Genomic DNA, 23431 nt, shown 5'->3' with positions numbered 1-23431 from the left:
CTAGCTAGCCAGGTGCTGTCCAGCCAACTTTGATAAAATTTGTCACATTTGGATAGAATCAGATACAACCAACACCACACAATAATGTCCAGATTCCCTAATTAGACAGCACTGACAGGCCAATACAGGGCCGGACTGGTCTTCCGGGATACTGGGACATTTCCCGGTAGGCCGCCTGCCGTGGGGGCGCTTTTTCATTCTGGCTGCATTGCTCTGCTCTCAGTCTCTCCTATGGATCACAGCGCTCGCTGGCTCTGTGTTCGGCAACCGCGCTGTAACACAGTCCCGCCCCCCCCCAGACCTGCTCGTGTGATAGTAGATAGAATCAACATTCCACCTATCACACGAGCCGGACTGGGGAGGGGAGGGGCGAGACTATGTTACAGTGCGGCCGCCGAACACAGAGCCAGCGAGCGCTGTGATCCATAGCAGGAGATGCCCATCCGTACAGCTCGCCCTGTTAGATAGGGCAGCTATGCCACTATTGCCCTTCTGAGTTAGTTTTGTAGAACTTCTCTTCTCCCAAAGTGGAATGTCTAGAGGTGGATGTTTAAGTTAAATTTAATCCTTATCTTAACTTTCTCTTACCATTCAGAGGATACCAGCAGTTTAGGTTTGTTGTTGTTTTTTTATTAAGATATATGACCTTTCTGGTATGTTTTTGATGTATAAGTCTGAGCCGGGGTATGCCCAGAGGCTCTATATTGTAAGACTCTATTTTACTTGAAAACTCAATAAAAAGTATTTAAAAAAAAAAGTACAGGTATACCCAATTTGGTCCCAGTTTCCTGGGTGTAGCTACGCAGATGTGAGCATCTCTGATGCTGATTCCCGATAATTGGATTTGGTGAAATAATCAGTAATTTGTTATTTTCTTATTCCAGACCTTTCATGATCGTCTGGACCGCACCCGCTACTTCCCCCCTCTGGAGGACTCCCAGTTTCATTATGGGGTAAATAGTGTAACATTGAAGAAGGTGGTCTCATACTGGAGGAATACATTTGATTGGGGCAAACAGGTGGAAATAATCAACAGATACCCCCACTACACCACCAACATTGAAGGTGCATTCTTTGTCTTCTTCTTCTTTTTCTTCTTCTTATTATTATTATTATTAGAGGACATGTTCTTCTAATGTTGTGAAGTTAAAGAAATATAGTAATGCATATATCTGAAAATATGAAGTCCTCAACTTTTTGTTTGATTGTCATAAATGGAAGAGCCATGGGTCCACTAGAAAAAGATAATGCGTAAAAGCGCCTAAAGAGGGACTTTTTTTTAGTATATAGTAATAAATAAATGTTAGAAACAGTCTATAAATAGGGTTTCTGACTGTTGAATGAAAACAACAGACTCTAATGATATAAAAACTCCCACAATGCTCCTGGTAGCCATGGACCATGTCATCCAGGGCCGTCTTTAATATTGATTGGGCCCTGGGCAAAATTTTTTTTAGGCCCCCCCCCCCTCCCCCCATGCAATTTCGCTCTCCACCTGCTCTGAGACATACAATAAATAGCAGCTAGACTTAAAATCAGTTTACTGTATCAGATCAGGCAGCGATTGTGATTGGTTGCCAGAGGTTACAGCATATCATTACTGCTTACTGACTGGATGCTAGAGGTTACAGCACTCCTTAAGGCTCACTGATTAGTTGCTAGAGGTTACAGCACATGATTTCTGCTTGTTGATTGGCTGCTAGAGATTACTGTACAGTAATACTGCTCACTGGTTGCTATAGGTTACAGCACATCATCTCCTCACTGCAGGGGGGGGCATGATATACATATGAATGCTGCCTTTATTTACATATCAATGCCATTGTCCTCATCTATTTACATATGCATGTCACTGATATTTACATATGAATTACGGTTATTTACATGTAAAAACAGGGTCTGCAGGTGAGTCGTCTGTACACAACAATAGGTCAGAGCTGGGCAGCATTAGTAGCAGCACTTCACACTGAGATATCAGGACACAGCACAGGACTAAAACCTCAATGGACAAGGGGATGTAAACTGGGATAGTTGGCAAGTATGAGGCAGCTGCTTTGGGCCCCATAACAATGACAGGGCCCAGGGCAGCTGCCCCTTTTGCCCTGCCTTAAAGACGGCCCTGATGTCATCCTTGCCTAGTCTGTAAATTACATGATGGAGCTCCGAATGGCCCTTTTTTTTTTTGCTCATGGCAAAATCAAAAATAAATCTTTTACTGAAAATAACAATTTACACAGATGATGAATAATAAAGTGTAGAAATGGGCCAAGTCTACGCTAAGGGATGCCAGTGACTTCATGATCTAGTATTTGCTACTCTTCCCTGGTTGCACCTCTGTTTCATGTAGTTTTATGTGTCCCCTGTAGGACTGAACATTCATTTTGTCCATGTCAAGCCTCCAAGCCTCCCCACTGGACAGAAAGCCATCCCTTTGCTGATGGTTCATGGCTGGCCGGGTTCATTTTACGAATTCTATCGGATTATTCCACTTCTGACTGAGCCGGGGAAGCACGGCCTGGACCCCAGCTTCACCTTTGAGGTCATCTGTCCCTCTATTCCTGGATATGGATTTTCAGAGGCACCACATAAGAAAGGTGAGCTCCTTCTCTGGGTAAAGATGAGGTATTATCAGGAATTGTACATTGAAGCAATGGACCAGTCCAGATATCATATCTGTGCAGTTTGTTCCTAAATAAAATGGTGGAGGGTGATTGGTGGTTCTGCTTACACTGTTTTAGTTGCTGGAAAGCACAACTGCATATGTCAAATTTCCCTGCACAGGTTTTAACGCCATTGCCGCGGCACGAATCTTCTACAAGCTGATGCGGAGACTGGGATTTAATGAGTTCTATCTGCAAGGAGGTGACTGGGGAAGCCTCATCACCACCACCATGTCCCAGATGAAACCAGAGTAAGTGCAGAGTGCATTTGTATAGCTACAATTAAAGGTAATGTCTAAAAATAAAGCCTTGTTTGGTTTAGGCCCTTTCATGCAAAAACATGCATAGCGGCCCAAATAGACAAGGAATTTCCCATTTTTTGTAGAAAGCCCTATGATGTACATGGTACATATTTTTCCTGACAATGTGGCTAAACTTTGACGACTCCCTATAATCTACTTGAGAAAAAAAAAAAAGGTGAGGGAAGAATTGATTCCAGCAATGGCAATGATGCCACAGTAGCAAAAGAAGGCATACCTCCTTTAAATGAGTGTGTAGTTCATCCAAATTATAAATAATGTCCGTCACTACATATTCAGCATCCCAACACCGTGCTCAGGAATAGTGGACTGATATTTCTTCTATCATTCAAATTGATGTGCCTCACCACGTGCAGTAAAAGTGCAACTCACCAGAACCTCTTGGCCAATACGGGCCTATCAAGCCCTTTTATATATCCACCAAGGGAAAAGGAGGCAAAGGGGGTTCACCGACTTGACCTCCAATCTCACAATGGGCTTCAGCAATTAATCTCCCTCATGTTAAATAAATAACGAAAGCCAGGAAAGGATAGTCTCATAGTGTAGCATGCTGTCCACAGACCGGAACTCGCTACCAGGAAGTGACATCACTGGCTCCCGGATGTGACAATACTGGTCCCGCCTCACCACGTTTTGCATGAGTGTGTCTTCAGGAATTCAAATTGATGTGCCTCACCACATGCAGTAAAAGTGCAACTCACCAGAACATCTTGGCCAATACAGGCCTATCAAGCCCTTGTATATATCCACCAAGGGAAAGGGAGGCAAAGGGGGTTCACCGACACGACCTCCAATCTCACCATGGGCTTCAGAAATTAATCTCCCTCATGCTAAATAAATAACGAAAGCCAGAAAAGAATAGTCTCATAGTGTAGCATGCTGTCCGCAGACCGGAACTCGCTACCAGGAATTGACATCACTGGCTCCCGGATGGGACAATACTGGTCCCGCCTCACCACGTTTTGCATGAGTGTGTCTTCAGGAAGCACCAATGTATTTTATTGAATAAATATTACTACACAATGGGATTATCCTTTTCTGGCTTTTTCGTTGTTGAACATGAGGGAGATGAATTGCTGGAGCCCATAGTTAGATTGGAGGTCAAGTCGGTGAACCCCTTTTGTCTCCTTTGGCCTTGGTGGATGTATAGAAGGACTAGATAGGCCTGTACTGGCCAAGAGGTTCTGGTGAGTTAGCACTTTTACTGCACGTGGTGACTAAGGCACATTATTTTGAATGAAAGAAGAAATGTTAGTCCACTATTCCTGAGCACGGTGTTGGGATGCTAAATATCTAATAACGGACATTATTTCTATTTTGGATGGACTTGGATTTTTTTCTGATGTGTTTTATGAATGTTTTTTGCACTTGTAAATGAATTAGTATTTGTATATGTAGCGGATGACATTTGGGATCAAATGTCACACGCATTGTAAATTTAGTTTTTGCCTCAGGACCCTACGGTTCTGAGGGTTAATTGTGTAGGTAAGCCTTAACACCAGTCTGGCCAGACCATGTTTGAAGTTCTGCCTGGTCATGTGAGCGGTGAGGTGCACTTGACAGGCTAGAACCAGGCCTGGTTGGATGTTTGGGTATGGCCCTCTCGGAGCCAATCAGCGGGAGTGCCGTGTCCGCAGAGGAGTCTGGGAGGGGGTACTTAAGCAGGTGTGGGTCACGTGTTCAGGGTTTCCGGAGTTGTTCGTGAGACCCGTGTGCTCTGTTGTGGTTCCAGGACCGGGGTAGCCCCGTGAGGGGTCCCGGTCACAGGGTGTCGGACATCCCGCAGCATGTTCCTGTCAGTGGCCCCTCATAGACCCGCCTGGTCTGGGGTAGGGATCCGTCTGTTCCCGAGTCTCGGAACTTGCTGGTCCGAGGCGCTGTAACTGAGGGGGGATTCAAAGTGTCCGGGTGTGCTCTCAGCTTGGAGGGACACCACAGCTCGTGGAAGTGACCGGGGGAGGACTCTTCGGAGGATGGGCCGACAAGTGGCATCCTGAGAAGTGCCTGGTTACTGAGTTGGGAAGGACATTGATGAGTTCACACTTTTCCAGTACCACAAAGGAAGCGGGAAACGTTCCAGGTACGGTTAGAAAAAGGTTCCTGTTCATCTTGAATTGATTGTTCAAGTTTGAATCAACGTGCTGACTGCCATGATCTCTGGCTAGAGGTCTGTTCAGCCTTGAAGTACCCAGCTGCGAGTGGCTACTCTCTGGGTGGAAGTAGAGACTTTGTTAAACCTGCACTTCAAGATATCGGAGTTCTTCACCCGTGCCCTCTGTTCCCTAAGAGACTGTGTTTTGTGAAAGTTCTACTGCAAAATAAAATCTTTTGAAAGGACTTTATCCATGTCAGTGTACAAGTCGTTGTGTATCAACCCTGGGAACCCCTAGACATGGAAGAGCAGGCCAGGAGAAGGTAACCGGTAAGCCCATTTAGTCAAGGCCGCCCTTCAATGGGTTATGGCCGCTACGTATATTTTTACACACACATTTAAAGGAGTAGCGCCTACCTTTTCTATTGTGTTGTGTTATATACATTAAAAGGGGCAGATGCACTTTGGTATATTAGAGGTGTTTTGGTCGCATGTTATTTAATTGTTTGGGATTAGAGCCCCCTTATATCATTTATTGAATGGAAATGATGCCACTGAAAGAATAGTTTTGGATTTTATGAATTCAGCGATCAAAATAAACATAAGCAAAAGGCGAATGGCTTACAGCTCCTCGCAACAGATGGAACATAACAAAGATTAACTCAGAGAACAATTCCAATACAAAGGTTGTGATTGTTAAAGAAGAGACCCTTCTTGGCCCTTGATCTACAACTTGTAAGCTATTTTCAGCGCGTGTATCTGGATATGTAGATTTTTCTTGAGCCTGATTTGGATCTAGATCGTACAGCTGTAGAGTTTTTTTTCCCTCACTTAGGTTCCTAGAGAAACCTGGAGATTATATGATCTATAGTTCTTCATCAACATCATCGTCATCATCAGTGCTTGGTTATAGTTCTAGAACGTGTGAGATATAAATGTCTCCTTCATTTTATATAAGCCTGGAGATCACATGTTATATAGCTCTTTATCATCAGAACCTGATTATAGTAATACAACTTGTGAGATATTAAAGCGGTTGTATACCCGCTGATTTATTCATTTTTTTCTCACCTGCAAAGGAAAAAGCATAATGAGCTAGTATGCACCGCATACTAGCTCATTATGAAATACTTACCTTAGAACGAGGGCCCGACATCTGGCCCAATCCACGCCGAGGGAGCTGACATGTTCCCTCGGCTTTCTTCCGGGTATCGCGGCTCCAGGGCTGTGAGTGGCCAGAGCCGCGATATCGTCACTCCCGCGCATGCGCGTGGGAGATTTCTCTCCGGCAGGGTCCAGCGTCTGCCGGACTTTCAGCCAAGAATCCCCTGTGCGCATGCGCCACTGCAATCAGCGGCGCATTGCAAGGGGAATATTTTTTTTACCTACAGGTAAGTCTTATTATAGGCCTACCTGTAGGTAAAAGTCCCAAATTTGACTATACAATCACTTTAAGCTCTCCTTCAATCTATATTCTTATATAAATCTGGACATTAAGGGGTTAATTTATGAAAACTGGAGCATGCAAATTCTGGTGCAGCTGTGCATGGTGGCCAATCAGCATCTGACTCAGGGTTTCTCAACCAGGGTTCTGCCAAAGGTTGCTCTTTGAGCAAAGAGCAATTTCTGCTTTTCGCATAGGCTCCCATTAATTCTTTTAGCTATCTGTAAGGGGGTAATTCTTCCCAATGACCACAAGTGTAAGGAGCATTCCTTCCAGTGTCCATAACACTAATGTATCATGAAATGTACATATAGTCATTTTTAGCATTGGTTCCCTGAGACCAGAAACTAATTTCAAGGGTTCCTCTGTGTTAAAAAGGTTGAGAATGGCTGATCTAACTTAAACTTGTTCACCTAAGCTTTGACATAAAAAACAAAAAAAAAACAAGCTGATTGGTTTCTATGCAGAGTTGCACCAGATCTTACACTATCCAGTTTTAGTAAATCAGCGGCTATTATATGTTCTATAGTTTTGCATCATCAGAACCTGTTTACAGTTTTTCAACCTGTGAGATAAAGGACACATTTTCAATCTAAGCCCTTGTACACACGGTCGGACTTTCCGACGGAAAATGTCCGATCGGACCGTGTTGTCGGATAATCCGACCGTGTGTGGGCTCCATCGGACTTTTTCCGTCGGAATGTCCGACCAACAAGGTTTGAGAGCTGGATATAAAATTTTCCGACAACATGATCCGATCGGACTTTGTCCGATTGTGTGAAGAGAATTCCGATCGGACAAAGTGCCACGCATGCTCAGATCAAATTCCTAGACCAAAGCTATTGGCTACTAGCCTGAACGTAGTCCCGTCGTAATGAAATAACGTCATCACGTTACGTACGATCGGATTTTCCGACAACTTTGTCTGACCGTGTGCATGCAACACAAGTTTTGGACAAAATCCGTCAGACAAAATCAGACAGATTTTGTTGTCGGAATGTCCGAATGTGTGTACAAGGGCTAAGGATTAGACATGTGCGATTCGTTTCGTACGAATCTCAAATTCGTACGAATTTCTCTAAATTTGTACGTTCGGGAGGATCCGAAATACGAATTGCCATGCGTCCGAATTTTGTACGAAATACGAACTTTTGTTTACGAATCCCCAGGAGGAAGTCAGCACAGCACAGGAATGGTGGGAGCCCCTCATCTAACGAAAATTCGTATTTCGGATAGGAAATTTTTCAACGGAATTTCGTATTTCGGATAAAACCAAACTTCTATCAGCATCGACTGCCATATTGAGGTATATTTTTGCCTTTAAATTCATCGTAACGAACGTTCGTACAAGTTAACAAACCTAACGACAATTCGTATTTCGTACGAATTGAAATTGAATTTCGGACACGAAATACGAAGTATAAATTAATTTTAATACAAACTGTAACGGAACAGAACAAAACAAATTTATTGACGGCGCCCATGTCTACTAAGGATAGGTAGATCTTGTTTAAAGGAGCCTAAATACAGACCTGTAGCAACATCATTCTTAGATTACTTGGGGTCCAGTGCAAACATTTTATTACGGTGAACCTTGACCCCCCCATGTTACAAAAGTTAAAAGTTACAAAAAAGAGCTGCAAGTGTGCCTTGGTATAGGAAGAGAGCCATGTTACTAGAGTGATATGAATGTTGAAAAACGCACACCACTAATCCGATCTCATACCCTGTTTCCCCAAAAATAAGACCTAGCGTAATTGTCGGTGATGGCTGCAATATAAGCCCTACCCCCCAAATAAGCCCTAGTTAGAGTCCTTGTAGGTCTTATTTGCAGGGTAGGGCTTATTTTCAGGGAAACAGGGTAGGGCTTATTTGAGGGGTAGGGCTTATATTGCAGCCAACACCGACAATCACGCTAGGTCTTATTTTCTGGGAAACAGGGTATTAGCAGGGAAAGACTAGGCCTGAGTAACGAGCACACCCAGCAAGTCTTTTCATGGTAGTGACAGATTTCAATAAGCTAAAGAAAGTGCACCAAGCTAAGTTATAGCTAGGCATGATGAAAGATCGGTGTTTGCAAAGGATATGTGACACGTATTGTGACACGTCTTCACATTGTCCCAACATCAGCTTACTTTGCAGCTCTCTGCATCTGGTCACATGACACCTCAAAGCCATAAAGAAAGATGGTGCTGGAAGGCTTCCTTCTGGTAGATGCTGTGATTTTTGGTCTGGTAGGAAGTGGGTAACTAGATACAGTCCAGCTTGTGTCAATGTTTGCAAGTCACACTTTGATAAATGTCTGAACAGTGAAGTATCTCCACTCAGGGACCTCTGCTCAACATATCTTATCATTACTAGTCCAGGGGGCAAATGCTCCCTACTCAGACCTCCCCTGAATATTAGTGATTGGAAGACATTTAACCAGGGTGATGGATTATCCCTAGGGCGAGGCATCCTCACCATTCTAATAGAAGTACTGGTGCCATCTCAACAACTGGTGCCATGTTACAGAGACAGAGGAACTGGAGAATCCAAATACAGGGTTGCTCCTCCAATACCTCATTCCCTTTAGATACAGCATAAGCAGCCACACTTCCCATGGATGTTGTTCAGTAGATGGGCAGATGAACTATGTTCCCTGTAAAAAAAATATTTCCCTAACATCTGGGTCAAGCAGTGTAAAATCTGATCTGGTTCACATTAACTCCCTGTATGTCCTCAGATTATATTTAGCAAACTTGGAGTGTGATAGAACATGGACTGTTTGAAGTATTTTTCTTTGTCTTCCAGGTCAGTCAAAGGACTTCACCTGAATGTAGTATTTCACAATAAAGCCGGGTTAGGATTGATCATTTCGCTGCTTCTTGGGCGCTACCTGCCATGGTTAGTGGGCATGACGAGAGAAGATGTCAAGCGCCTCTACCCATACATTGAGAAGAATGTGTACTCCCTGTTACGGGAGTCGGGATACCTCCACATTCAGGCAACCAAACCTGATACTGTAGGTAAAGAGCTTTTTATTATCACATATGTCTAAACTAAAAGATGAGGAATAACCAATGTGTTCTATGACTAGACCGATCATTACCTTGAGTGACTGGCCCAATATCAGCAAGATAGGTGCAATTTATTCCCAACTTAGCTGTTGGTTAAGACAACAGCTTTTTCGCTAAATAAGAAAAAAAAACTTGGATTAGTACACTATAAATATTTTAATCCAAATAAGACAGGGCAAGTCCATATTTTGGCATGATGAGCTTATACAGGTCCTCACACTTCTCACATGTCTCCTAGTTAATGTGATGGATCATGTAGGTCCTCTCACACTACTCCTGATGGATGTGTTGGGTCATATAGGTCTTCACATCACCGCTAGCTGACATGATGGGTCATACAGGCCTCATACTTATCCTGGTTGACATGATGGGTCATACAGGTCCTCAAACTATTGCTGGTAGACATGATGGGTTCATACAGGTCCTCACACTTCTCCTGGTTGATGTGATGGGTCTTGCAGGTTCTCACACTACTCCTGGTTGACATGATGGGCCATGCAGTCCCTTATTCTACTCCTGATTAACATGTTTGGCCATAGAGGTCTTCACATGTCTCCTGATTGACATGATTATCCATATAAGCCCTCACACAACTCCTATTTGACATTATGGGTCATACAGGCCTGTTTGACATGATGGGTTATGCAGGTCCTCACACTATTCCCGGTTGACGTTATGGGCTCATAAGGTTCTCACGCTAATCCTGATTGATGTAATAGGCCATACAGGTCCTCACGCTATTCCTGATTGACACAATGGGCTCATACAGGTCCTTACACTAGTAATAGTTGACATGATGGATCATGCAGGTCCTCACACTACTCCTGATTGATGTGTTGAATTATACAGGTTTTCACACTACTCATGGTTGATATGATGGATCATACAGGCCTCATACTATTGCTGGTTGACATGATGGTTTCATAGAGGTCCTCCCACGACTCCTGATTGAAATGATGGGTCATAGAGATCCTCATACTACTCCTGGTTGACATGTTGAGTCATTCAAGTCCTCACACTGCTCCTGGCTGACATGATGTACCATAAAGATTCTCACAGGACTCCTGTTTGACACGATGATTCAAAAAGGTCCTCACACAACTCCTGCTTGACATGATGGGTCATACAGGTCCTCACACAACTTATGATTGATGTGCGGGGTCATGCAGATCATCAAAATACTCCTGGTTGACATGATGGGTGTCAGAAACCATGAACCAGACCGAGACAGAAGTACAATTAAATCACACTTGTTTATTAATAAAAAGGTAAATAGAGTAAGCATAGTCAAAGCATAGCCAGAGTCCAGTAACCAGATCGAGTAGTCAGCCAGTCCAAAGTTCACTAACCAGATCGGGTAATCAGCCAGGCCAGAAGTCAGGGATCCAAGTGGAGTAACAGCAAGCAGGGTAAGAAGGAGCCAGAAGGGATGTCAGCAAGCCAGTCTTTAAACAGAACCGCAGGAGATGGTTTCTTGTGATGTGACCAAGGTGAAGGCAGAGATGAAGTGAGCTGGATAGCTTTAAGTAGGCAGGTCAGACGAGTAGGATCAGGAACAGCTGGGTGAATGTGGAGAGAGATGAGAGCTGGCAATTAGCCGACAGCTGAGCAGCCAGCCCAGAGAAGGAAGAGTTAAGCCAGCCCTGAAAATGGGTCATGCATGTGCAAAAACTGCTGGTCAACATGATGGGTCATACAGGTCCCCATATTACCACTGGTTAACATGATGGGTCATACAGGTCCTCACACTATTCCTGGTTGACATGATGGGACTCATACAAGTCTACACAATATTACTGGTTGATATGGTGGGTCATACTAGTCCCACTCTACCCCTGGTTGACATGATGGGTCATGCAGATCCTCACACTACTCCTGGTTGACATGATTGACCATAGAGGTCCTCACATGACTCCTGATTGAGATGATGATCCATAGAGATCCTCACATGACTCCTGGTTGACATGATGAGTCAAACACCTCCTCACTCTTCTCCTGGTTGGCATGATGCGTCATAGAGGTCCTCACACAACTTCTGATTGATATGCTGGGTCATGAAGATCTTCAGACTACTCCTGGTTGACATGATGGGTCATGCAGTTGCACAAACTTCTGGTTGAAGTGATGGGTCATACAGGTCCCCACACTACCACTGGTTGACATGATGGGTCATACAGGTCCTCACACTACTCCTGGCTGACATGATAGGTCATTTAGGTCCTCACACTGCTTCTGATCAATGTGCTGGGTCATGCAGATCATCAGACTATTCCTGACTGACACGATGGATCATGCAGGCACTCAAACTGTTGGTTGACATGATGGGTCATATAGGTCCTCACATTTGTCCAATATTCTGTAAATGTTTTGCCTCTCTCCAGGCTCTGCTCTGAATGACTCGCCTGCTGGACTGGCTGCCTATATCCTGGAAAAGTTCTCCACCTGGACCAATTTGGACAATAGAGCACTGGAGGATGGTGGGCTGGACAGGTCAGAAACCTCACATAACATTATCTATGGAACAAAAAATCGAAAACTCTCTTTATGCATACTTTCTTCCTACAGAATAAATAATGTATAAATGCTTATTTTATAGGAAATACTCTTTGGATGACCTTCTCACCAATGTGATGATATATTGGGTCTCAGGCTGCATCACGTCTTCCATGAGGTTTTATAAAGAAAACCTCACCCGTGACTTCCAGACTAGTCCAGCTGCAAGGTTTGTATTTATTAGATCACCCAATAGCTCACGGAGAACGTTACAAGGCGACAGAAAAATAAGAAAACGATTTAATGAAAAATATATTACAGGCCCATTAAGTATTGGATGGGTATGGATTATTTTTGTAGAATATAGCCAATTGTGACTCCTTCGACACATGCCTGACTTATGCCCTGTGCACACGGTCAGACTTTCCGACGGAAAATGTGCGATCGGAGCTTGTTGTCGGCCATCGGACAGTTTCCATCGGAATTTCCGTCACATAGTCACACAGATCCGGTTCTCAAATTTTCCGACGTCAAAATCCGTTTGCGGAAATTCCGATCGTGTGTACACAATTCCGACGCACAAAGTGCAGCGCATGCTCGGAATCAAGCAGAAGAGCAGCACTGGCTATTGAACTTCATTTTTCTTGGGTTGTCGTACGTGTTGTACGTCACCGCGTTCTTAACGTTTGGAATTTTCGACCAACTTAGTGCGGCTGCATGTATGCAAGACAAGTTTGAGCCAACATCCGTCGGAAGAAAAACATGGGATTTTGTTGTCGGAATGTCCGATCGTGTGTACAGGGCATAAGGCGTCCTGTGTGGCTCCAAAACGTTAGCCCTTGTACACACGGACGGACATTCTGACAACCAAATCCGTTGGATTTTGTCAGACGGATTTTGTCCCAATCCGATTGTACATAACGTGATGACGTTATTTCGTTACAACGGGACTACGTTCAGGCTAGTAGCCAATAGCTTTGGTCTAGGAATTTGATCTGAGCATGCGTGGCACTTTGTCCGCTGGAGCAGGCTACACATGATCGGAGTATGTCCGATCGGAGCATTTTGTCGGAAAATTTTACGGACAAGTTGGAAAACATGGTCCGTCGGAGTATCCGACGGACCATGTTTTCCAACTTGTCCGTAAAAAACAGTCCGATGGAGACCACACACAGTCGGATTATCCAACAACACGGTCCGATAGAACACATTCCGTCGGAATCTGCGACCGTGCGTACAAGGGCTTACACTTATTCTGTTGTGATGTGATCTCTCCACGATAAAAGTTTTGGACAGCAATTCAAGATCCATGGTATGCTGGCGAACATGTGTATTTAAAGCCACTTGAACTCTCAGTTTAAATCGACTAATCAGATGCACCGAAACAAAAGATGTTCAAAGTCCTAGGACCCATTAATGCTAGGAATTGCATTTGATTCACACAGGAAAGCACTGTTTGTTCCTGAGCAATACATATGCAGTTCTGTGCAGTAGGATTTCTGCCTATTCATTTTGAACAGTGGCGGCTGCTCGTGGAAGACGCAGGGGCATTGCCCCCCTAATCCATGCGTCCGGTCCCTAATCAACATGCAGGGTGTCAGGCAGTAGTGTATTTAGGTTTTGTGCTGCCCTAGGCCTGACTAAACTCGTGTACCCCCTAATTTCAATATGACCCACCCATTCCTGTCAAAGCCACACCCCTTGCTGTTTAAGACCCGCCCAGAAATTTTTGAGTGCGGACACTAGTTCTGAGGGCCGAGGGGGGGGGGGGCAAAGGATTCCCTTAATTTGCATAGATTTTCTTTCACTTCCTGTTTGGCTGTGGGGCAGGAAGTGAAGGGAAATCTCTGCAATGGGACAGGAATGGTAAAAAATTTAAAAATAAACTGACAGGGGCTATAACCCTCCCTTATTCTATCCAAAATGAAGAAAAAGTGTTGCCTATAGTTCCACTTTAAGCACAAATTTCTGATAATTTTATGGAGAGGACTAAGAAGATATACCCATGCCAATGGTGCAGCAGAAAACATATAGCAAGGTGAGGAAGGTTTGTGGTCCAGGATGATAGGACAGTCAAAATTAGAAGCAACGCCCCCCCCAGTTGTGGAATGCTGTCTGCCCACATACTGGAGGCAGTGCGGCCGCTTTATGGGGAAACTAGACTAATTTGCCTCTCAGCCCAGTCTGCCCCATAAGACTGGTGCTACACGGATGCCCTGTACACACGGTCGGAATTTCCGACGGAAAAAGTTTGAGAGCTGGATATAAAATTTTCCAACAACAAAATCCAATCAGACTTTTTCCGACGGACAAAGTGCCACGCATGCTCAGAATAAACTAAGAGACGAAAGCTATTGGCTACTGGCCCGTTTATAGTCCCGACGTACTCGTTTGATGTCACTTCGTTCAGCAGAACGATCGGATTTTCCGACAACTTTGTGCAATCGTGTGTATGCAAGACAAGTTTCGGCCAAAATCCGTCAGAAAAAATCAGACGGATTTTGTGGTCGGAATGTCCGATCGTGTGTACAGGGCATAACAGTGTAGCGCAAACTGGCGGGGACTCTTTCCGTGCTGCCCCCCTGCAAAGTGCTGCCCTAGGACCGGGCCTTGTCGGCCTAGGCCAGGATGTCAGGTGCAATGGGTTTTTTATTTTTTTAAGTATGTGATTAGAGCCTGAGGCTCTAATTGGCTTAAAAAAAGGGTGGGCTTGGGGCACAGAGCACTGCGCCCTGAGCCCACCCAGTTGTGTGACATTAGTGAATTAAAGTGGTTGTAAACCCTGTTACACCACTTGTACCTACAGGTAAGCCTATAATAAGGCTTATCTGTAGGTACTGTAAATATCTCTTAAATAGGGTGGCCATCTGTCCAGGATTCACCCGGACAGTCTGGGTTTTGAATCATGTGTCAGGGTTCCAGTCCCCCTGAAACCTGGACACATTTTTCAAACATGAATGTGGCTCGAAACAGGGCCTGACAGGAGGGGGAGGGGGCACTATGCACGCTGCATTACTATTCTCTTTGGAGCGCCAAAAGGTGTCCCTGGTCTGTTATCCTATAGTGCAGGGATATGCAATTAGCGGACCTCCAGCTGTTGCAGAACTACAATTCCCATGAGGCATAGCAAGACTCTGACAGCCACAAGCATGACACCCAGAGGCAGAAGCATGATGGGACTTGTAGTTTTGCAACAGCTGGAGGTCCGCTAATTGCATATCCCTGCTATAGTGTATACTAAAAGAAAAAAAAAAATCTGTGCGCCGCTAAAGCCTGCACAGTTTAGGAGATATTTACCATATACGCTTGTATTGACATAATCGGCGCATGCGCACTGAATAAACGGCTTGTTAGTGCCGTTTCTTCAGCAGCAGGCAGTGACCGGCGGCTCCCGCACACATGCACAGGAGTGACATCATTGCGGCTCTGGCCAATCTTAGCGCCGGAGCCCACGAATCAGAAAATAACTCCGGAGACATGATGCCAGTCACAACGGTGTGCGGGGGCTGCTGCAGCAGCTTCGATCTAAGGTAAGTATTTCATAATGGGCTAATATGCGATGCATTATACCTTTGCCTTTGTCTGAGTTTTTTTTTTTTACAACCACTTTAATATTTACTAATGTCTTCCTGCTGATCCTCCTGGCCAATCAGGAAGTGACTCCTGAGACCCGAATGGCCGGGAGTCTTAAGGGGAGTGGCAACACCTCTTTGGCCAGAAGCCTGGGGTGAGGGGGAGCTTAGAGAGGAGCAGTCTCCTAAGGTAAGGCCAGACTAATCGCTGCCTTTCTGTCTGATTGCCGCCTTTCCATCCCTCTTGAGCGTGCGTGTGGGGGGGGGGGGGTTAGTTATCGATTGTGCGACAAAGGGGGGCAGGTTGTTTGCCGTCCCCCCCAAAATAATGAGCATCAGCCGCCACTGATTTTGCATGGGCAGAAATCGCACTAAAAGTAGTGCATACAGTACCATGGGAGATGCACTGCAACTGAATCGCATGGTACTTTTGTACCATGTGATCCGGTGCAGGCAAACGCTCTGCGTTTGTGACCTGCGTTTGGGGGTGTTGTTAACTTTGTACTGACACCTTCTGCAGATGGCATAAAACGTGGGTTTCCTGTATGGCATTCTCCTGTGAACATTACAGATTGTTTTCTAAAGGCTACTTTCACACTGGGGTGGGCGGGCCCCGGTGGTAAAGTGGCGCGCTTTACCATCGTTTTAGAGGCGCTATTTGGACAGGTTTTCGAAACAGGTTTAAAACCGCTCGCAAAGCACCACTGCAGCGGTGCTTTGCCGGCAGTTTGGCGGCGCTGACCCATTGTTTTCAATGAGCAGGGGCGCTTTAGGAATGGTGGGTCCACCGCTCCTTCAGCGCTGCATAGATGCTGCTTGCAGGACTTTTTTGACTGTCCTGCAAGCGCACCGCTCCAGTGTGAAAGCAATTGGGCTTTCACACTGGAGAGACAGGAGAGGTATTTTACAGGCGCTATGATACAGAGAAAGACCCTTGTGCCCCAAGTGGAAGCAGTGGTCTCTATGCAGAAGTCTGACACGTCCTATTCTGAGTCAGGCTAATAGTTCTACCATCAGCAAAGCTAATGCTCCATGCTGATTGGGGAGCTCGGGTTCTGACTCAGCATGGGGCATGTCAGGCCCTTGAAGATCCCTTTTTCTTTTTCATTATGGTAAATTCATACAGATATTGTACCATGTGATACAAAAAGGATGCCGCTGCCACCATCTATAGCTGGCCATTGCAGTAAGCAGCATTGGAAGGCTACATTAGATATAAACAGGGCCAAGGATAAATCCAAGGGAAAAAAAAACAAGCTTACCAGTGGTACCAAGGTGCTGTGGCGAGGCTCTGCTGCTTAGGCATGCATTTGCAAATGCATGCAGACTAAACCCCTGCTTTTAAAGTGGTTGTAAACCCTTACAAACCACTTTGACCTACAGGTAAGCCTAGATTAAGGCTTACCTGTAGGTCCAAGAAATATCTCCTAAACCTACACGGTTTAGGAGATATTTACAAAAAGACAGGCGCCGCTGTCTATGGCGCATACTAGACAGCGGGGCGTGCAGGCGCACTGGGCAGGCCGCAGATCACGGCAATATGCCGCGAGTGTCGGCTCCCGTGCCCATGCACGGGAATGACGTCATCATGGCTCCGGCGAATCTCCGGAGCAGCGAGACCCGGAAGTCACTCCGGGATACGTGGCAGCGGTGAAGATGAAGAAGGAGGACCGCTTCGGGGGCTTCGTTCTCAGGTAAGTTATTCATAATGAGCTAGTATGCTATGCATACTAGCTCATTATGCCTTTGCCTTGCAGGTTGCATTTAAAAAAATAAAATAAAGTGCCACGCATGCTCAGATCAAATTCCTACATCAAAGCTATTGGCTACTAGCCTGAATGTAGTCCCATCATAACGAAATTACGTCATCACGTTCTGAAAGATCTGATTTTTCGCCAACTTTGTCCGACCGTGTGTATGCAACAGTTTCGGACAAGATCCGACGGACAAAATCCGACGGGCAAAATCCGACGGGCAAAATCCGACGGATTTGGTTGTGGAAATCTACGACCGTGTGTACAGGGGCTTAGACAGGTTTAATTGGTTGTCTGCGAGCTGGTCGGTAAGTAAGCTTGGTTTTTTTTCCCCTTGGATGTGTCCTTGGCCCTGTTTATATTGTACCAGGTGACTCCAGGGCCAGATTAAGAACATCGTGGGCCTGGTGCTGAGGATTTTGATGGGGCCTTTTATAAACAATAAATAAATAAAAATGCAAAAAAAATTTTGTTATAACAAATTCAATTCAAGAGAGAGAGGGAGGAAGAGAGAGAGAGAAAGGGGATGAAAGAGGTGTGAGGGGTAAGGGAGGGAGGATGAGAGAGAAAGGGGGGAATGGGAGAAAGAGGGAATGACATCAACGCAGCCTGGCCAAGGCAAATGACGGAAGGCACAGAACCCAGAAGGAAGACCGGGTGAAAATGGAAGTGCCCGGGCCCCGCCAGACTGATCACAGCACAGCACTGGAGGGCTCAGTCTGACAATTTAAGTGTACCCTAATGTGCTAATATGCTGGGCACACTTGTACATTATTGCATAATCTCCCCAAGGGCCTCTAAAAAGTAGTAATGTTAGAAAAGTTTACTACCGCTTTACTATCACCGGAGCCTCTCATGGGGCCCCTACTGACCCTGTGGCCCTTGGGCAGTGCCTAAGTACATGGTTGTCAACATTTCAAATATATTTTAGGGACACTTTTTTTACAAGTGCTATATTTAGAGTAGCTGACATCCCCCGTGTTCCTCTATACATCACAATAGTAATTACAAAATAAAATAAGTACTAATAATGGGGAAGAACAAATATGAGGACTGTGAGATTTCCTTTAGTTGAACTGACAAAAGTGCCCATTCTAGAGCTGGTAACATTGAGGCACATATAATTTTAACATATCATTTTAACATATAATTTTAAAGAACAGTTTTTGTGGGTAAGAGGCATAGGGGAGGAGTGTGGATGGTATAAAAGTGGGAAGTATGTGCAGGTGAGGGAGAGGAATGTGGAGGGTCTAACAGTGGGCCCTATGTACATGAGAGGAGTGCAGAGGGTATGGCAGAAGGCACTATGTACAGGAGAGGAGTGTGAAGGGTAAGACAGTGGGCAGTATGCACAGCAGAGGAGTGTAGAGGGTATGAAATTGGGCACTATGTATAAGAGAAGAGTGTGGAGGGTATGACAGTGGGCACTATGTACAGGAGAGTAGGACAGTAAGCAGTAATTACAGGAGAGGAATGTGGAGGGTATGAAAGTTAGTAGTATGTACAGGAGTGGAGGGTATGACAGTGGGCACTATGTATAGGAGAGAAGTGTTGGAGGTATGACAGTGGGCACTATGTATATGAGAGGAGTATGGAGGGTATGATAGTGAGTAGTATGTACAGGAGAGGAGTGTGGAGGGTATGACAGTGGGCACTATGTATAGGCGAGAAGTGTTGGAGGTATGACAGTGGGCACTATGTATATGAGAGGAGTATGGAGGGTATGATAGTGAGTAGTATGTACAGGAGAGGAGTGTGGAGGGTATGACAGTGGGCACTATGTATAGGAGAGAAGTGTTGGAGGTATGGCAGTGGGCACTATGTATAGGAGAGAAGTGTTGGAGGTATGACAGTGGGCACTATGTATAGGAGAGGAGTGTGGAGGGTATGACAGTGAGTAGTATGTACAGGAGAGGAGTATGGAGGGTATAGCGGTGGGCACTATGTATAGGAGAGGAGTATGGAGGGTATGGCGGTGGGCACTATGTATAGGAGAGGAGTATGGAGGGTATGTCGGTGGGCACTGTATAGGAGAGGAGTGTGAAGGGTACGACAGTGGACACTATGTACAGGAGAGAAGTGTATGACAGCGGGCACTATGTACAGGTGAGGAGAGTGTAGGATATGACAGCGGGCGTTATGTATAGGAGAGAAGTGTGGAGGGTATGACAGTGAGCAGTATGTACAGGAGAGAAGTGTGGAGAGTATGACAGTGGGCATTATGTATAGGAGAGAAGTGTGGAGAGTATGACAGTGGGCACTATGTATAGGAGAGAAGTGTGGAGAGTATGACAGTGTGCACTATATATAGGAGAGGAGGATGAAGTAATCTGGGAAGGAAAAATGTAAAGGTTTGTGGAAGGATGTTTAGGGACTTGCGTAGTGGTTAAGTGGGCCAGACATGGATTGAAATGACACCAATTAAGCAGAGACCAGCCATAGTCGATCTATGTATGGGCTAGCTGGTTTTACACAAGTCAACCTATTAACCGACTTGAGTGCAACCAGCCTGTCAGGTTTTCCCCAAAACAATCAGTGCTGCCAGCTATAGTTAGCAACACTAATCATTGTATTCACTGGCAGAACACAATAACACTGCGGGAGTGATTGCCCCATTCACAGGGCAGCAGGTGAGAGGGTGTGTGGGGACAGGCTGGGGAGAGATACTAGTCAGTCCCTGGGTAGGCACTGGTTAGCATCAGAGCCAGATACACACAGGTTACATACGCCAAGATCATTAGAGCGAGAGCAATAATTCTAGCACTAGACCTCCTCTGTAACTCTAAACATGTAACCTGTAAAAAAATGTAAAGCATGGCTTAATACACAACAAAAAATCGTGATAACTTTAGTGTTTTTTTTTATGAATAAAACAGTTTCTTTCCAACATAAAAAGTTGCAAATACCACCATTTTATTCCATAGGGTGTCTGCTAAAACAATATATAATGCTTGGAGGGTTCTGAGTAATTTTCTAGCATAAAAAAATTATGATTTTTACATGTAGGAGAGAAGTCTCAGAATGGGCCTGGTTGCCAAGGGGTTAATTATGATAAGTAATATACAAATAATTATTATAAGCTCTGCGAGTTCATCCTCTCAGTCTGCTGCAGAGTGTTCCAGCTTGTATCTATACTGCCGCTCTGTATGTAGCTTCTGACAGGCTGTGCAAGGAGACCTGTATCTCTGGAACCATATATGATAGCAGCCCCATATTTTAACCAGTGCTGGGGTGGGTCTTTAGCTACATACCCACCAAATATGGGATCTCTGTGACTCCTGATCGCCGAGCTACAATCCTCGAAGTCGATCTTTTTTTTAAATTTTTTTTTTTTTTTGGGCAAATGGGCCTATCTTGAGAAAGGGGCCTGGAGCTGCAGCTCCAATAGCCCCTATGTTAATCCGGCCCTGGGTGACTCTGATGTGTTTGTATTACAGGACCCCTGTGTATGTTCCCACCGGCATTGCTGCCTTCCCATGTGAGCTGAGGCACACCCCCAAGGCATGGGCCAAAGAACGACACAAGAACATTGTCACCTACAACTACATGCCCCGTGGGGGGCACTTTGCTGCCTTCGAGGAGCCCGAACTGCTCGCCCGTGACATCCAGCAATTTGTTTTCAAGGTGGAAAAAGGAGCAAAATAGAGGACAGGACCTGTAACTCCACGTGTGCCGCCTAATAAAAACTGTTCGAAAAGTATCTCTCTGTGTCAGTGCTCTTATTGAAGGGGGAAATGTATACAAAATGTACAAAAATGTCTATAAATTATAGTTAAAGAGGAAGTAAAGCCTTAAAAAAAATAGACCCTGTAAAGCAAAGGCATAATGAGCTAGTATGCATAGAATTCTAGCACATTATGAATAACTTACCTGAGATGGAAGCCCCCGAAGCAACCCTCATCATCCTCCTCCGATGCCGCCATGATACCCGGAGTGACTTCTCGCTCCAAGGCCATTGCTTCTCCTCCCAATAACGAATTAATATTCACTATTGTCTTCCTGATTCTCCTCCCGGGACAATCAGAAAGCTGGTCCTGAGACCCGATTGGCCAGGGAGTCTAAGGGCTCCTGGCCAATCGGGTCTCAGGACCCACTTCCTGTTTGGCCGGGAGCCCTTAGACTCCCTGGCCAATCAGGTCTCAGGACCAGCTTTCTGATTGGCCAGGAGGAGAATCAGGAAGACAATAGTGAAATTTAATTTGTTATTGTCACATAACTGGGTGGGCGCAGTGCTCTGCGCCCCAAACCCACCCCTTTTATAAGCCAATTAGAGCCTTAGGCTCTAATCATGCAGTTAAAAAAAAAAAAACATTTGAAATCTATGCGTCTGGCACCCTGCATGTAGATTAGGGGTCGGGTGCATGGATTAGGGGAGCGGCGTCCCTGCGCCCCGTATGGATGGGCCGCCCCCCTAATCCATGCTGCCCTAATCGGGCTGCTCTATAGTATTAACCATTTTCTATTCTATTAATCATCGATATATTAAAATGTTTTTGTTATTTTGTTTTGTTTGTTAATATGTTCACACTTTTAACATATATTTACACATTTTACATTTAAAAAACTGCAAATTTGAAAAGAAACTCTTTATTTCATTTGTAAGGGAGATACTTGCAATACAAGGTTGTAAGGTACAGTTCCCCTTCCAGCAAGGAGAACAGTGAGCAGTAGAGCAGTGACATTGCCAAATCCATGGCCGGTGCAAGAATTTTTGTCTACACAGGCAAAGGTGATTTTGCCACCCACCTGGGAACTCAGCGCAGAGATGATGAGAGCCTCTAATAATGGGAACAGCAGGTTTGAAAATAGGGGAACTCAGCACTGGAATGGTGGGAGCCAAACTTTATGGGCACAGCAGGTGTGCTGAACTGAGAACCAAGAATAGGGATGGTAAGAACTGGCACAGCGAGTGTAAACACCCAGGATTGCAGCACAGGGATGGCGGGAACCCCTCATTGAGCACAGCAAGTGTGCAGACCTGGGACCACTGTGCAGAAAAGTTGAGAACCCTTTATAATGGACAGAGCAGATGAGGAGACCCAGTAGCTCAGTGCTATGATGATGGTAAGCACAGCAGGGGTTCAGACCTTGGGAATTTAGCACAGTGATGGGGGAACCCCTCATAATGAGCACAGAAGGTGTACAGTTCAAGAAACTCAGCATAGGGATGGTGGGAACTCCTCATAATGAGCACAGGAGCTGTACAGACCGGGGAACTCAGCACAGGGATGGTGGGAACCCCTCATAACAGGCGCATTTGGTATGAATGGGATCTAAGTGCAAGGATAGTGAGAGCCCCTCATATTGGACATGGCAGGTGTGCAGAGCTAGGGACTCAGAACAGGGGTGGAGGGACACCCCTCATAATGAGCACAGCAAGTGTACAGACTTTGGAACTTTACAAAGGGGCGGAGGGAACCCTTCATAATGGTCACAGACGGGATAGAGACCCTGGAACTAAGCGCATGAATGGTGGGAACCCCTCATAATGGGTACAGCAAATGTACAGACCTGGAAACTCAGCACAGGGAAAGTGTGACCCCATTATAATGGGAACAGAAAGCGTGCAGACCTGGGAATTTCACACAGGGATAGTGGGAACCATTCATAATTTTGTACAGCAGGCATGCTCCAGCATTATTTAGGGGGACTGGCCCTTTAAATAAACTACCATGTGTTTACTCCAGGAAGGAGTTAAGCCCCATACACACTATCAGTTTCTCTGCTGAGTTTGTCCTTCAGGTTTACCAAAACCATGTAGTAGAAGGGCCTGCCTGATTGCATACAAATTGAAACTCCTAAGTTTTGACCTCATATTATATGGTTTTCGTAAATCTGAAGGAAAAACTCAGCAGAAAAACTGATTGTGTGTATGGGGCTTAAAGGGGTTGTAAAGGTAATTTTTTTATTTTCTACATAGGTTCCTTTAAGCTAGCGCATTGTTGGTTCACTTATCTTTTCCTTCGATTTCCCTTCTAAATGTTTTTTTTCTTTGTTTTCTTTGTCTGAATTTCTCACTTCCTGTTCCTCCTCAGTA

The 23431-nt window shown here is 45.1% G+C and overlaps 1 protein-coding gene across 1 annotated transcript in view; it reads left to right on the top strand.

Moving 5' to 3' along the window:
- Positions 1-21094, top strand: part of LOC143986996 (epoxide hydrolase 1-like) — a 31270-nt gene extending 10176 nt beyond the window's left edge. The window contains exons 3-9 of the mRNA XM_077485433.1: positions 885-1065; positions 2367-2594; positions 2782-2911; positions 9310-9524; positions 11957-12065; positions 12172-12297; positions 20832-21094. Coding sequence (XP_077341559.1) covers positions 885-1065; positions 2367-2594; positions 2782-2911; positions 9310-9524; positions 11957-12065; positions 12172-12297; positions 20832-21039 — 1197 coding nt within the window. The 3' untranslated portion in view covers positions 21040-21094. The remainder of the gene's footprint in view (positions 1-884; positions 1066-2366; positions 2595-2781; positions 2912-9309; positions 9525-11956; positions 12066-12171; positions 12298-20831) is intronic.
- Positions 21095-23431: the final 2337 nt, after the last annotated feature.

The sequence above is a fragment of the Lithobates pipiens genome, unplaced genomic scaffold (genome assembly GCF_037356315.1).
Source record: "Lithobates pipiens isolate NorthernLeopardFrog02 unplaced genomic scaffold, aLitPip1_a1.2 Scaffold_18, whole genome shotgun sequence".
NCBI lineage: Eukaryota > Metazoa > Chordata > Amphibia > Anura > Ranidae > Lithobates > Lithobates pipiens.
The sequence above is the reverse complement of the archived record's forward strand: the minus strand, read 5'-3'. Positions and strand labels throughout refer to the sequence as shown.